The sequence below is a fragment of the Lepisosteus platostomus genome, chromosome 3, assembly GCF_059453375.1.
Source record: "Lepisosteus platostomus isolate fLepPlt1 chromosome 3, fLepPlt1.hap1, whole genome shotgun sequence".
In the NCBI taxonomy this organism is placed as follows: Eukaryota; Metazoa; Chordata; class Actinopteri; order Semionotiformes; family Lepisosteidae; genus Lepisosteus; species Lepisosteus platostomus.
The window spans coordinates 29,451,183-29,463,747 of NC_142613.1; the positions used below are offsets into that span (position 1 = coordinate 29,451,183).

Sequence of the window (12,565 nt, forward strand, 5' to 3'; positions counted from 1 at the left end):
AAACTGGAATGTAAACCAAATGTGATCACCATAGAATTTCTGGCTAATTATCATGAGGAAAATGTACACTGGAATTAATAAAATGCTAACTGGAATACATCTAAAATGCAAAAAAATATAAACACAAAAGGCAAAGAATCAACAACAGACCATAACTCCAACACTAAAGTTTTCTGTTAGTATTGTTTAGGTGACATGGCTATAACTTGCGCAAAAACTGCCTGTTCCCATAAATGTTTTCCTCTGAATACGGGATAATTTATCTAACAGGAGCAGGGAGTCTGGAGGAAAATGGTTCTTTAGTATCGTCCAATTTGCATGGACCCAAAGGCAAAGAAAGGCTACCAGGGCTTGATCTTCCTGGCATCAGTGTAAGAAAGAAGGTGGAAAGCAAAGAGGCCTCCATTCAATTATCATATCATTATGTTGCCATGGTAGCTACTCCTAAAACAGGTCAAAACTTTCTCAGAGCACAGAAATACAGATACATTTCACTACTGCCAAAATGGCTCCTCCACTATACAGCACTCAAAAACAAACAACAAAAAAAAACTCTTAACAAGGTTCAAATGTATTGATATTTCTCCATGTGCATACTTAAGTACCAATGGTGTTAAACATTTTTTGAAAAAGTACATGTTCTAATAAACAGAGAACATGCATACGTGTAATGGATGTGATCACTATTCTTTGTTTTTAAATTTCATTTTCTTAGAATAGGGGAAAAAACAACACCTGACCAACACGCATGTGAAGTTTTGTATCAATTAAGGGAGTTACTTGAGTAACAATGGCATGCACTTGTATGTTTTACCTTAAAAAAAAACATACAGTTAGAACTATGTGCACATTCTTATTACCAGCCAAAAACTAACAACTACTGTCTCTGACAGGAGACTAAAATGACATTTTAAGCAGAGTGCAATTAAATGTTTAATTAAAGGCATTTCTCATTAAATTATCAAAAACACTGTATAATCTCCTTCTATTATGCCACATAATTGGTCAAGTTGTTCAATATCTAGGTTCCATCATTGCTCTTCTACTACAAATTTATAGATTTTTATAGATCATGTTTTCCAGTAAGCACAAAGTTATATGCCTGTACAGATGCAGCCATTCAAAATGGGTGAGGTATTTCACGGCATACCGCGACACGCCCACCGGGGTATCACGCGGTATCATGTGTGTCACGTGACTAGCTATCCGGCGTCACCTTGTAAAACCGCCAGGGGGAGCTTAATCTCTCATGTACAGCATTCGAGCCTTTAATTTTGAACTGTGTATTACAGCTTGTTAATCATCAGTCATTCAAATGTTGGTATATTTTATGAAAGCAAGATTGCTCAGTTGGACAAAAGTACACAACCTACCTTTATCAGAAATATTTATGCATCAAAGCCTTTACTGAAGATATTACTAATAGTATTAATAATGGATGACTTTGGACAAGCTGTATACTCAAAGTATAATTTCTTTAGCACATTTGTACAAGCACTTGGAATCTGTCCAAGCCATACTTTGTCAGGCATTTTGTTTTACTTCAACGGGCATAAAAACTTCCTTGCTTTGAACAGGGCGTTTCATAATTTCTAACTACGAAAATGATTTAAAATGCGACACCTATCATGAAAAGAAAAAAATACACACCAGTATTCCATTTCTCCCTAAACATTGTAAGCTTTGAAGTCTTTAACTAACGTGATACCGGAGTCAACAAGCATACTTTTAGAATTTGATTAAAAGGGAATATAATATGGAATCGCGTATCTCAAGAATTTAATAACGGTATGATTATATCCGTGTACTGCGGCAGGGCTGTTTCGCCTGCCTGCTTATGCGAGCTGTCTTGTAGCCTACTGGTCTAAGTGCGTGACTACCAACTGGCAGGTTGTGTGTTCGAATCCAGCTGGTGCTGGACCTTTCAGTTTTATTTATTTATTTTTTAATCGCGTAACATAAACATATTACCGTATGCAAACTGTACTGTATACAATATGTATATGTATATTTAATGTCTTAACTGTGCCCGTTTAAGTATTGAATATTCATATCTAATTTTACCACTGAAGGGAAATCTTAACATAAACATACAGTATATGGCTGGTCTCGGTACTTTAAAGAAAAAAATACACACCAGCATTCCATTTCTCCCTAAACATTGTAAGCTTCGAATGAAACCACTAAATAAAGACATAAATATAGAAATCTTAAGATTTGTTTTATTTAATGTTGGTAGCAGGATGAACTGTCAGAGTGTATATTTTGTCGCAAAGTTGCTACAAGATGTTAACAGTGAAAAAGGTATTTAGAAATGAGTTATTTCAAGATGAAAAAGAAAACATACACGAAACATGGTTTAATTACGACCAGAATCGGTCTTGAGATATTTTTAACTTGATTTACAGTATTTGAGAGGTATGTCTTAACACCGATACTACAGTGCTTAAGTACTGCTCACGTATATGTTTCTAGGTTTATATTATGCATTTCATACGGTCAAATTACTTTTGAGCAAATAATAAGAAGCGCTAAACGGTATGCGTTTTAGTTTCGTTTTGTGCTGGAACCCGTGGATTGATTAGAGATATCAAGTACATACAAGTCATTTTTTAAATGTTGTAGTTCGTCTTGAAAAAATGTTACGAGTACATCATCTATCAACAATTAGGTTCTGTTTCCATATTGCGGATTTTGGTTAGGTACAGTATTATCAAATCCAGTGGCGCTGTGTGTTACTTTACTGAGTCCCAATCTGTGATTGAAACCTGTAAAACCGGTTTAATTCGTCACAGCCAGCACTCTTCAGGTGTGAGGGTCTTCTGCTCAGAATGAAACGCTAAAATGTTTGTGTATATTCTAATGGTAGTGGGGGCAGGGTGTGTGGGAACAGGTTTGTTCTTCACACCTGAAACATTTTCTCTGAAAGGATTTTCTTCGCAGTTAACCGATCTTGTAACAGCATGTTACAGTTTACTATTATTAACCATATTTATTTTAAGTGCTTAATGTAAAATCTTGTAAAAATATATTTTCATTGTTCAAATATACATTAATATACATTAAGTCTGACTATCAGATAATAAGTTAAATACAAAACTAAAGAAAAAATAGGGTTAAATATAATTCAAAATATTTTGCTAACAATGTTAACTGTTTATGAATAAAATGTATTAACTAAGGAGTAGGATGGCACAGTTGTTAGTATGTTTTTTGTTTTGTTTCTTTTTCATAAATACAACAGTAGTACCTGATGTCTCAGTGGCTTTCGAAATTAAATTATGCATGCAAACCTGTGAACTAGAAAGATAACTAAGATTTTAATACTCATTAAATGACCGCGGGCACTTCCCACCGCCTCTACATTCTCAGAGTAGAACAGACTAACCTTCTAATGAAAGACGGTCCACCCCCCACGGACAGGAAAAGTGCCCACAGGCACTTAAACTTAATATGGTCAGTAACGGTAAACAGTAACATGGTAAGAAGGAGCACGTACAAACGTTTTCGAAATAACCACATGTAAGACTCTGATCCTAAAAATGGGATTTCTATATGTCTTTATTTAGTGTTTACATTAGTGACAAAGGCTAAACTTTTAGCTTCAGTAACGTGTACATATCTCCCCTTTTTATAAAACGACTTGGTTGAAAACTGTTCCAGAGCCACTGTTGTTTCATCAGTGAAAAGTACATCATGAAATGCCTCTCCCTGTTCAATCCACTGGAAAAAAGAAAAGGAGCATAAAGCTTCTGATGGTCATAAACGATATTCATTTAGGAGCAGCATCAGAGGTATGTTTTTAACTGCACTGCATTGGAGAGAATACCAAAGTGTGTTTTTTTTTTTACTCCCTGGCGGAAACTGGCTTCCAGAAGAATCAGTATGGCTCAGAGATTAAATAAAACTTCACAGACATTAACGAAGAGCATAACGCGTGTACTGTATGCACTGCAAGTACAACCCAACTCTCTGCAGGAGTGCTGGCTGTGACGAATTGAACCGGTTTCACGGGTATTTTCAAAGTAGGAGGCGAGATTTCCAGCGAAAGACACCCCCCCCTCAAAAACCCAGTAAATACAGTACTTACTAGTTAAAGGCTAGGCTCCCGACTACGGCGAAAGGAACCCTTCCTTCATTAGAAGACAATGAACATATTTTAGCCCTGAATGAATTAATAGCAAAAATGGTTTACATAAAAGACATTTTTCCAAGAAAGTTTAGCCTTTGTCACTAATGAAACCACTAAATAAAGACATAAATAGAAAAACCATAAGATTTTTAAAATACATGACTTTGCTAAAATTTATTTGAAAATAAAAACAATTACAACCGCCAGGGGAGAGAGAGAACAGGGGAGGGATGTTGGTTTTGCATAAGGGGCGGGGCTATGTTTGGGTATGTTTGGGAATGTGTAGTTACATGTTCTGGCTGTTTGTGAATTATCGTTGTTATGTATGGAGTGTTGAGGTATTGATTTTGTGTAATGCTTTATGTTGAAAATTGAGGTGGATTTTGTTTATGATAAACAGGATAAACTGGGATGGGAGGAAGGTTTGGTTTTGCATAAGGGGCGGGATTATGATAATTCGAGGACTTTGCGAGTGTAAAATGGTTTGATTATTTGATTTTGTATTGTGGTTGTTATCTATGTTTTTGGTTGGTATTATGTTTATATGGTTGTTTTTGTTGGTTGGTTCTTATTATGGTTATTAATAATACGATCTATAGTTGAAATCTGAGCCTAAATAAAAAGAAAAAGCAAGTGATTAGGTTTATGAGCAATCTAATTACTTATTCGTTTAAAAAGCTATATAAAATAAAGTTTATTATTAATTTGCTGGACAGAGCGGTGAACATTATTATGTATAAGACAAAGATAACGATCCTGATCAGTTTAGAAATCTGTGTACGCTGTAAGGTTTTTACTTCTTAAACTTTTAAAATACACGTTTAGAATTGAAAGAAATCCTCTTCCTGGTATAGCAAACCAGCACGTCTTTTTTCTCCAATCAGAGGGGTGTCAGATGGTGTCAGCCAATCACCATTCTGCGTTGGGTAGCAACGGGTGACTGTTCTCAGGCGGAAGATGTAAACTGCTTAATGTTCGTGTTAAATATTTTTTTTTAAATTAAAATTCATTCTATACAGCAATCGCATATTTGGGTACCGTTTCATAAAACTTTCATGCTTAAAATGTTTAGGGAGAAATGGAAGACTGGTGTGTATTTTTTCTTTAAACTACCAAGACCAGCCATACACAGTACAGTTTACATACATACAGTAATGTTTTAAATTAATATCGTTTATGACCTTCAGATGCGTTATGCTCCTCTTCTTTTTATGCTCAGCTACTAAAATTTCCCTTTAGTGGTAAAATCCATATAAATATTCAAAACTAAGCGGATTAAAATGTGCACAGTAAAGACATTAAATGATTAAATCTTTGCACTACCAACCAATGCACCACGAGTGCCCCTGTCGGTCATTTTGGCCAGCCAATCACTTGCCCTGCGGTACCCTCCGGTGCCCCGCGGTGGCTTGTGGGTAGGTTACCGTACCGCGGGTTTTTACCGCGCATTTTGAATGGCTGCATCTGTATATGCCGACTTGTGTTTTTGCTAGTGAAAGGATTTGGGACAGACAGCAGTACTTAGCTCTATTTAATCATGCACCCAATGTTTCTTGCACAGCCCAATGGTATTCAGATGCTAGACCAGCACAGTGAAAGCTCCTCCCAAATGTAGCATACAGTTTGAAACATTATGCCCCTTCCTTAAAAAAGAAATACATGAAAAACTGTGAAAAGCTGAAAGTTAAAATTACATAGAATTAGCTTTGAGATAGGCTGAACAAAACTTGCAACAGGTACTTTTAAACAACTGTAAAAATCTATAGTATAGTTTAATCTTAATTTTGTTACATGTTAAAGCATGCAGAGTCCAGGCACAAATAGAAAAAAAAAATGTGGATCATTTAGACCAGTGGTTCTCAAACTTTTTGGACCAAGTACCACCCCTAATCCAACCAAAGCATCCAAGTACCACCTACAAGTCATCTTCTCATAAGAACCCAAGAAATTCTCAATGACCAACATGAGCGTGCATACACATATAATAAATATTATAATAAACTTTATTTGATATAGCACCTTTAAAGGTGGCTTTACAGAAAAAAAAACAGGAACAAATAACAAATAAAAAAGCACCATTTCAGTGAGAGGAGTGAGCCTGTTTAGTCGAGCAAAGCAGATGTGAATTCATTTTTCGAGCCTAGATACAATTCACAACAGAGTCTAACAGATTTTAAATCGTCAGGCATTTTCTTGATGGCCAAGGCCTCGCGGTGGATGTTGCAATGCGTCCATTCATATCTGGAGCAACCTCTCTAATTAATGCAACTACACCGCTGTGTCGGCTTGTCATTGCTCTAGCACCGTCTGTACAAACTCCGACACATTTTATCCAGTCCATGCCATTCTCTTCAATAAATTCATTCAGAAGCTGAAATATGTGCTTTCCTGTAGTTCCTGTTGGTAGCGGCTTACAGAACCGAAAGTCCTCATGGGACATACCCTCAAACTAGTATCTAACGTAAACGAGCAAATTGGCCAAATCGACTACAGACTCATCTAATTGCAGTGAAAAACATCTGCTCATCTTAACGCGCTCTATCAGCGTACTTTTGATATCATCCGCCATTTCAGTAATTCTATGAGTGACTGTGTCTTTCAGAGGGGGCAGCAGGTTGAGCTGTTTAGCAGCTTTTTCTCCACACATAATACGTATCAGCTCTTTTACCAACAGTAAATAAGGTTCTTCAAAAATAGTGTGGGGCTTACCTGCTTTAGCAATCCGCAAGCTTGCATTTTTCCCCGTTTCCGTTTCAGGAGTTAAGAAAGGTTTTATTTCATGCGCATGGGAGTGAAACACAGAGACGCTCGGTGTATTTTTCTCAAATTAAACTAGAACAGTTCTTAAATATTTTTGCTATCACGCTTTCCTGTGCTCACAAGATTACCAGCATTCGTAGCACACATTTCTATGAATTCCTGCGTTTACAACATTGGCACTGTTCCACATTCTCCTATCTCCCCATTTGCTAGAGATAGCTTTTTTTAAATACAATTGGTCACTTACGTTCGTAGCAAGCATTCCTATAGAGTGGTATAGAATTACATTGTAGCTCTGTGTCCACTCAAGTATTAGCATGCGATGTATCGTAGTACGTAGACTGCGTATTCGTCACGTATTAAAATAGAAAATATGAAAACCTGTCCTGATTTTTCAGCACACACAACAAAGTTCCAGGGCGTACTAGCTGGCGGCGCTCCGTGTACCACTCCTGGTACTCGTACCACAGTTTGAGAACCACTGATTTAGACCAAAGAGAAAAGCTTCATATAAATGCAACATGTAAGAGAAAAATACTGTAAAAAGTAATAAATCTCAGAGTCTGTAAATTAAACATTTACGGAAAGGCTTTTGCCCGCATTTCTAAAATTGGCACTAAATACATTTTTCTGAATGCAACCTTGTGTTCTCAAGTGAACTTTTAGATATTTATACGTGTAGGTTGTTGTTTTGAAATGTGTAGAGCATGATTTGTGACTTGTAAGAGCCCATCACAGCTTTCTAAAAAAAAATGAAATAAAAAAGTGCACACATTGTGAGGATTAAATTTCACACACAATTTTATTTATTTTTTTACAGAATCTGAGATTTAAGTTCATTACTTGCCATTTCAAAGACCTGAAATACTCTTACAAGACAAAATAAATGTATATAATCACATTAAAGAGCTTAGAAACTGAGCATAGTAATGAAAAACATAAAAGAAATACTGTCTTAAAATCACTATTAAAAAACTTGAATTTTGCAAGTACTGAAAAAAATCCCCAATATGGAAATTCTTGTCAATACAGCAGAAAATCAATTCCACTTCCACCTTTCAATTTCACTGTCTAAGCACTCCCAGTGAGAAAAACACAACTGTCCCAAGGGGTTTTGAATACATCCGTCAAAAAGGAGTTCCCGTTGCTCAGAAGCCAGTACAAAAATATCAGCAGTATTCTCAGAAGAACAATTAAGTTAGTCCTCACACAGCACATTTAATATAAAAAGGAAGACAGGCAGGATGAGCTATTCAGAAGTCAAGGTGGCTGGATTTTATTTGGATTTCTTGTTTTTCCATTTGGCTTTTAGATCCAACAGTACTCTTATATGCTGTTAGACCTTTTACAATGACAGGAGATGTTGTTCGGATGCATAAACTATGTATCTTTCTTTCTTATACCATCAACAACATTCTGATCATATTGGGGCTATTCTTCACTCTTGAAACCTCCAGGTACAGAAAAACCAGGCACAAGATATACTGCTGAGTCCACATTTAAGTAGATTTGAAAACAAGAGTACTAGATTGTGTTAATATATTTTAAAATGTTCATCTCACAAAAATAAGGGATATGTGCCTAGCAAAGCAACTTTGCTAGAAAAGCCCTCCAGACAAGAAAGCCAAAAGTGGTCTCACTCACTCAGAAAAAACAAGAAAATTGGGAACTCTCAAAAGGGTTTCATGGAAGGGTGGGTTCCTGTGACTTGTCTGAGCTGTGTTACCTAGTGATCAACAGTATGGCTGGCAAAGGAATTGGATTTTCACAATGGGACAAATTAGAGATATTTCCAATAGAATGAAATTGTTACATTAATAGACTGATGACCAACTGAACTGGTGAATATTCAATTATATGCTGTAAACCCTGGCACTCTGGGGTGCTCTAATAATTCTCCTCAATCTGTACTCACCTAAAATGACACAATCAACCAAAGAAAACTGACTGAACCTCGATTTGTTGCACCTGTTCTATAATATCCACGTGCAATGCAGACCCTCTCCAATGCAAAAAAAAGTGCTATCCTCACCATATTCTCAAACAATGTATATACATATTTTTTTAGCGAAGGCCAATTTACGATTTGCGTGCTGCAATTATTTACAATAAAACTTTCAGGTTAAGTATTTTAATGTCATTGCACTACTCACCAAAGGCATACCACAGACATGAGTTACATACCACAAACCAATGGAAAATAATAGTAACTGAGTATTATTTTCTGGTCCCCTACATTTTTAGAAACTCCCTATCACCAATTGTGAATTCACAGTTCTCTCTTTTAAAACCTACTGAAAGTCCACTCCCCTTCTTGCCATACCGTTATGGCATGTTCTGTTATTGCCATACTTTCTCTTATTACCCAAGGCGCAACACTTTATACTTTGTCTTTATCATGTTCTGACCTATTTCATCCTAATCTGACATGAGATCTGTGACAAGCTTCAGGAAAATTAAAGAACTGGAGGGCATACTAAGAAGAACTATGTTTAAATAAATCTGCTAACATAAACCGATTAAATGTAGTAAATTATTTTTAGATATCTTACCGTACAAGCTGCATCTTTTGGCCTCATTGAATATAATATGAAATACACAAATTGTCATTGATGATTCCTGGTGCTCCGAAGGGAATAATGGTTTGTTTGGTTTACTCTATCTTACCAATGCATTTCTAGTAACCAGAAGACAAGATGATGATTACTAAAACTTGGTACTGTCTAGGTCTAGCAGAGATTGGAAACAGTTTGTTCCCCTAGTGACCATCTCATGTGGGAGATTTCCAAAAACAAAAAGAGCATCTTTTCAATGTGTCGCAGTTCAAGGCTTTCTAAGGTCTGTGATACATGTATCTACAAAAATGTATGCATGAGTGTACAGAGTCTACAAGTGTCCCTTTTTGTGAGTTGTTTGCACGTTTGTGTTGCTGGAAAGGGTCCAGGTCAGAAGTTTGTTTTCTTTCCCTACTTTAGATTCTCCATCTAGATGAAGAGACAAAAGGCGGAAGGAAGTTTGGACTTTGTAAATGGCTGTTTTATAAAACGTGACACAAGGTCAGCAGGAAGTATGAAGCAAAGTTTCCGCATGCTGATGGAGGAAGACTAAGAAAAAGTGATGATGAGTTACATTTTAGTCACTTGGTATTCAAAAAGAAAGCGATACAAAAAAATTAAACACTGACTCCACAGGATGCATTTCTTCCTCCGCTGTTTGGAGCCCCACTTGGGGGGTCAAAGGCATGGAAAACCTGAATCCTTCAGTGACTCTTTTCTGTCCAGTTTTAGATTAAAAATGAGCAAAATATTCATAGTTCAATAGTATTCTGTAATACGTTGGTGTGGAAACATATCTGCTAAGGACAGAAACTTCACCTTTTGTTTTGTGCTTTTTTTTCTCACATCTTATGATGCATGTTAATCATTTAACATGTTAATTTTCTTTATATTCTCAAGCAAAGAAAAACAAAACTCTTGAAAATGTGTTTCAAGTAGGCTTGGCTATCCATTACAAAATCATTATGTTTCTGCACCACTGAGAATACACACAGTCTAAGATCAACATATATGTGAAATGAAACCTGCCCATAATATTTGAGGACCTCTGGAGCTGTAGTTCAGGTCTATTTTACACTGCCCTCTTTGTTTCACTAAAGGAAAGGCTATTGGCATGAGGCACAGACTTACTTCTTTTCTGTCTCAGGCATGGACAGGGTGCTGTTGAAGTCCTGGGACTCCTGTAGAAAGACAATGCATCACAGTACGTTCAGCTGTTAATCACCTGACACCTTAACATGAAAGAAGCCCCAATTACCCAATAGGAATCCTGAAAATCTAACACTTACTTCAACCTGGGGCCACAGCTGAAGCAATGTGCTGCTCGTGTCTGCCTTCTCCTAGAACACAGGATAAATGCCAATAATTAATGAGACACCACTCTTAAAAATCACAAGGGAAAAACTAGGGGAAAGAAACCACACTTCTTGGTTGTATTTTTAATAGGCCTGGTCTGTGGCTCTCCTGAAAACCATCATTTCGCTATGCTGATGATTGTTCAGCAGTGTGGAAATTCACATAAGGTACAAAGTCTCTGAATCCAGAAATATTTAAGAAGAAAAACATCTAAACATGTCAGAGTCCCATCCTCATACTGCAAGTCTTTTTTTTAATAGTTATAAAACTCTCTTAAAAATAAGTATTTCATTCTCTGCCCATGAAATACGTATTTTTTCCTGAAAAAAGCTCAAGTTACAAAAGCTCAGAAGAAGAGTACTTAGCAACCATACATAGTAAGCAGGTCTGAAGAAACAAACAATAAATCCTTAGATAATTGATTGGAATGAACTTCCCAGTTCGTTTAAGGAGGACTGAGGCATGTAATAATTGTCTTCCATGGCAAGTAAGGACGAACTTAGTTTCACACGAACAGATCCAAACATGTTTTAAACTATCTTTTCCACAGCTATACTTGGTTGAAATGTTTTCCAGTTTCGAAACTAAATCTAACCCACTGAACGTCTTAAATGCAGCTGCTATTGTTTTTCCATGTGGGCTAATATGTAGTTTAAGAGGCCAAGACAGAAATATTTAGTGACTGATGAAGAGCTTCAGCTGAATTGTGAGGGACTCAACAAATGACAACTATTCTAACCAAATACCAAATAGGTTGAAATCGTTTAGAAAGGCATAGCAACCACCTTTCCCTATAAGTACTTACATTACATGAGTGCTAAAAACTTCACTTTAAGGCTTTGTGGCTAAAATCCTCATATCAATATGGCATGTACACCATTTTTCAAATAAAAATAATAATAGCTTACATTTATATAGCGCTTTTCTGGACACTCCACTCAAAGTGCTTTACAGGCAATGGGGACTCCCCTCCACCACCACCAATGTGCAGCATCCACCTGGATGATGCGACAGCAGCCAGTGTGCCAGAACCCTCACCACACATCAGCGATCAGTGGGGAGGAGAGCAGAGTAATTAAGCCAATTACGTCTCATCCGAAGGACAGAGCCTGTTTACAGTATAGTGTCCCCGTCACTACACTGGGGCATTAGGACCCACATGAGCCGCAGGGTTAGCGCTCCCTGCTGGCCCCACTAACCAGGAGGTCTCATATCCAGGTACTGACCAGGCTCACACCTGCTTAGCTTCAGTGGGTTGCCAGTTGTGAGTTGCAGGGTGATATGGCTGCTGGCATGTATAATATTGTCATAAAAACAGATACAGATATTTGAAGAGGTTCCAGTGACAAAAAACACTCCCTCTAATTGGACCTTTTCTCTCTCACACACACCTGAAGAAAGCTCAACAGTAAAAAACTACAGTTCAACTTTCTATATTTTCAGCGTGGAATTAATTACTTGTTGGATAAATACCTTTTATATAGTTAATTTCAAGGAAGCCAAGCGAGTCTTAAATGAACTGTCTCCACATTCTTTCACACCCCTAGGACTAAATACATACCAAGATAACTGATCCTATTTAAATTGTTTCTATTAATAATCATCTTCAAACAAGCTGTCATTGTGGTTTTCAATATTGACTAAAGGGGCTTTTCTACTTCTTGTGCATAACACTGCAAAAATACATATCTATAATTTACTTTAATTATGCCTGCTGTTAGGTTACAGCAGCTAGGTGTTAGGTAGTTGATTTGCCATATTT

At 36.8% G+C, this 12,565-nt stretch overlaps 1 protein-coding gene across 10 annotated transcripts in view; it reads right to left on the reverse strand.

The window, feature by feature from the left end:
* sash1a (SAM and SH3 domain containing 1a) overlaps positions 1–12,565 on the reverse strand; it is a 498,818-nt gene that overhangs the window by 66,293 nt on the left and 419,960 nt on the right. For 9 of the 10 annotated variants that reach the window (XR_015935367.1, XM_088625126.1, XM_088625125.1 and 6 more), the window contains exons 3-4: positions 10,737–10,787; positions 10,579–10,628 (exon numbers count right to left, since the gene is read on the reverse strand). The exons of the other annotated variant lie outside the window; for it this stretch is intronic. Coding sequence is in view for 8 of the 9 variants with exons in the window: in XM_088625126.1 (XP_088481252.1) it covers positions 10,579–10,628; positions 10,737–10,787 (101 nt within the window). In the remaining variant the exon portion in view is untranslated. The remainder of the gene's footprint in view (positions 1–10,578; positions 10,629–10,736; positions 10,788–12,565) is intronic. 10 annotated transcript variants of the gene reach the window in all.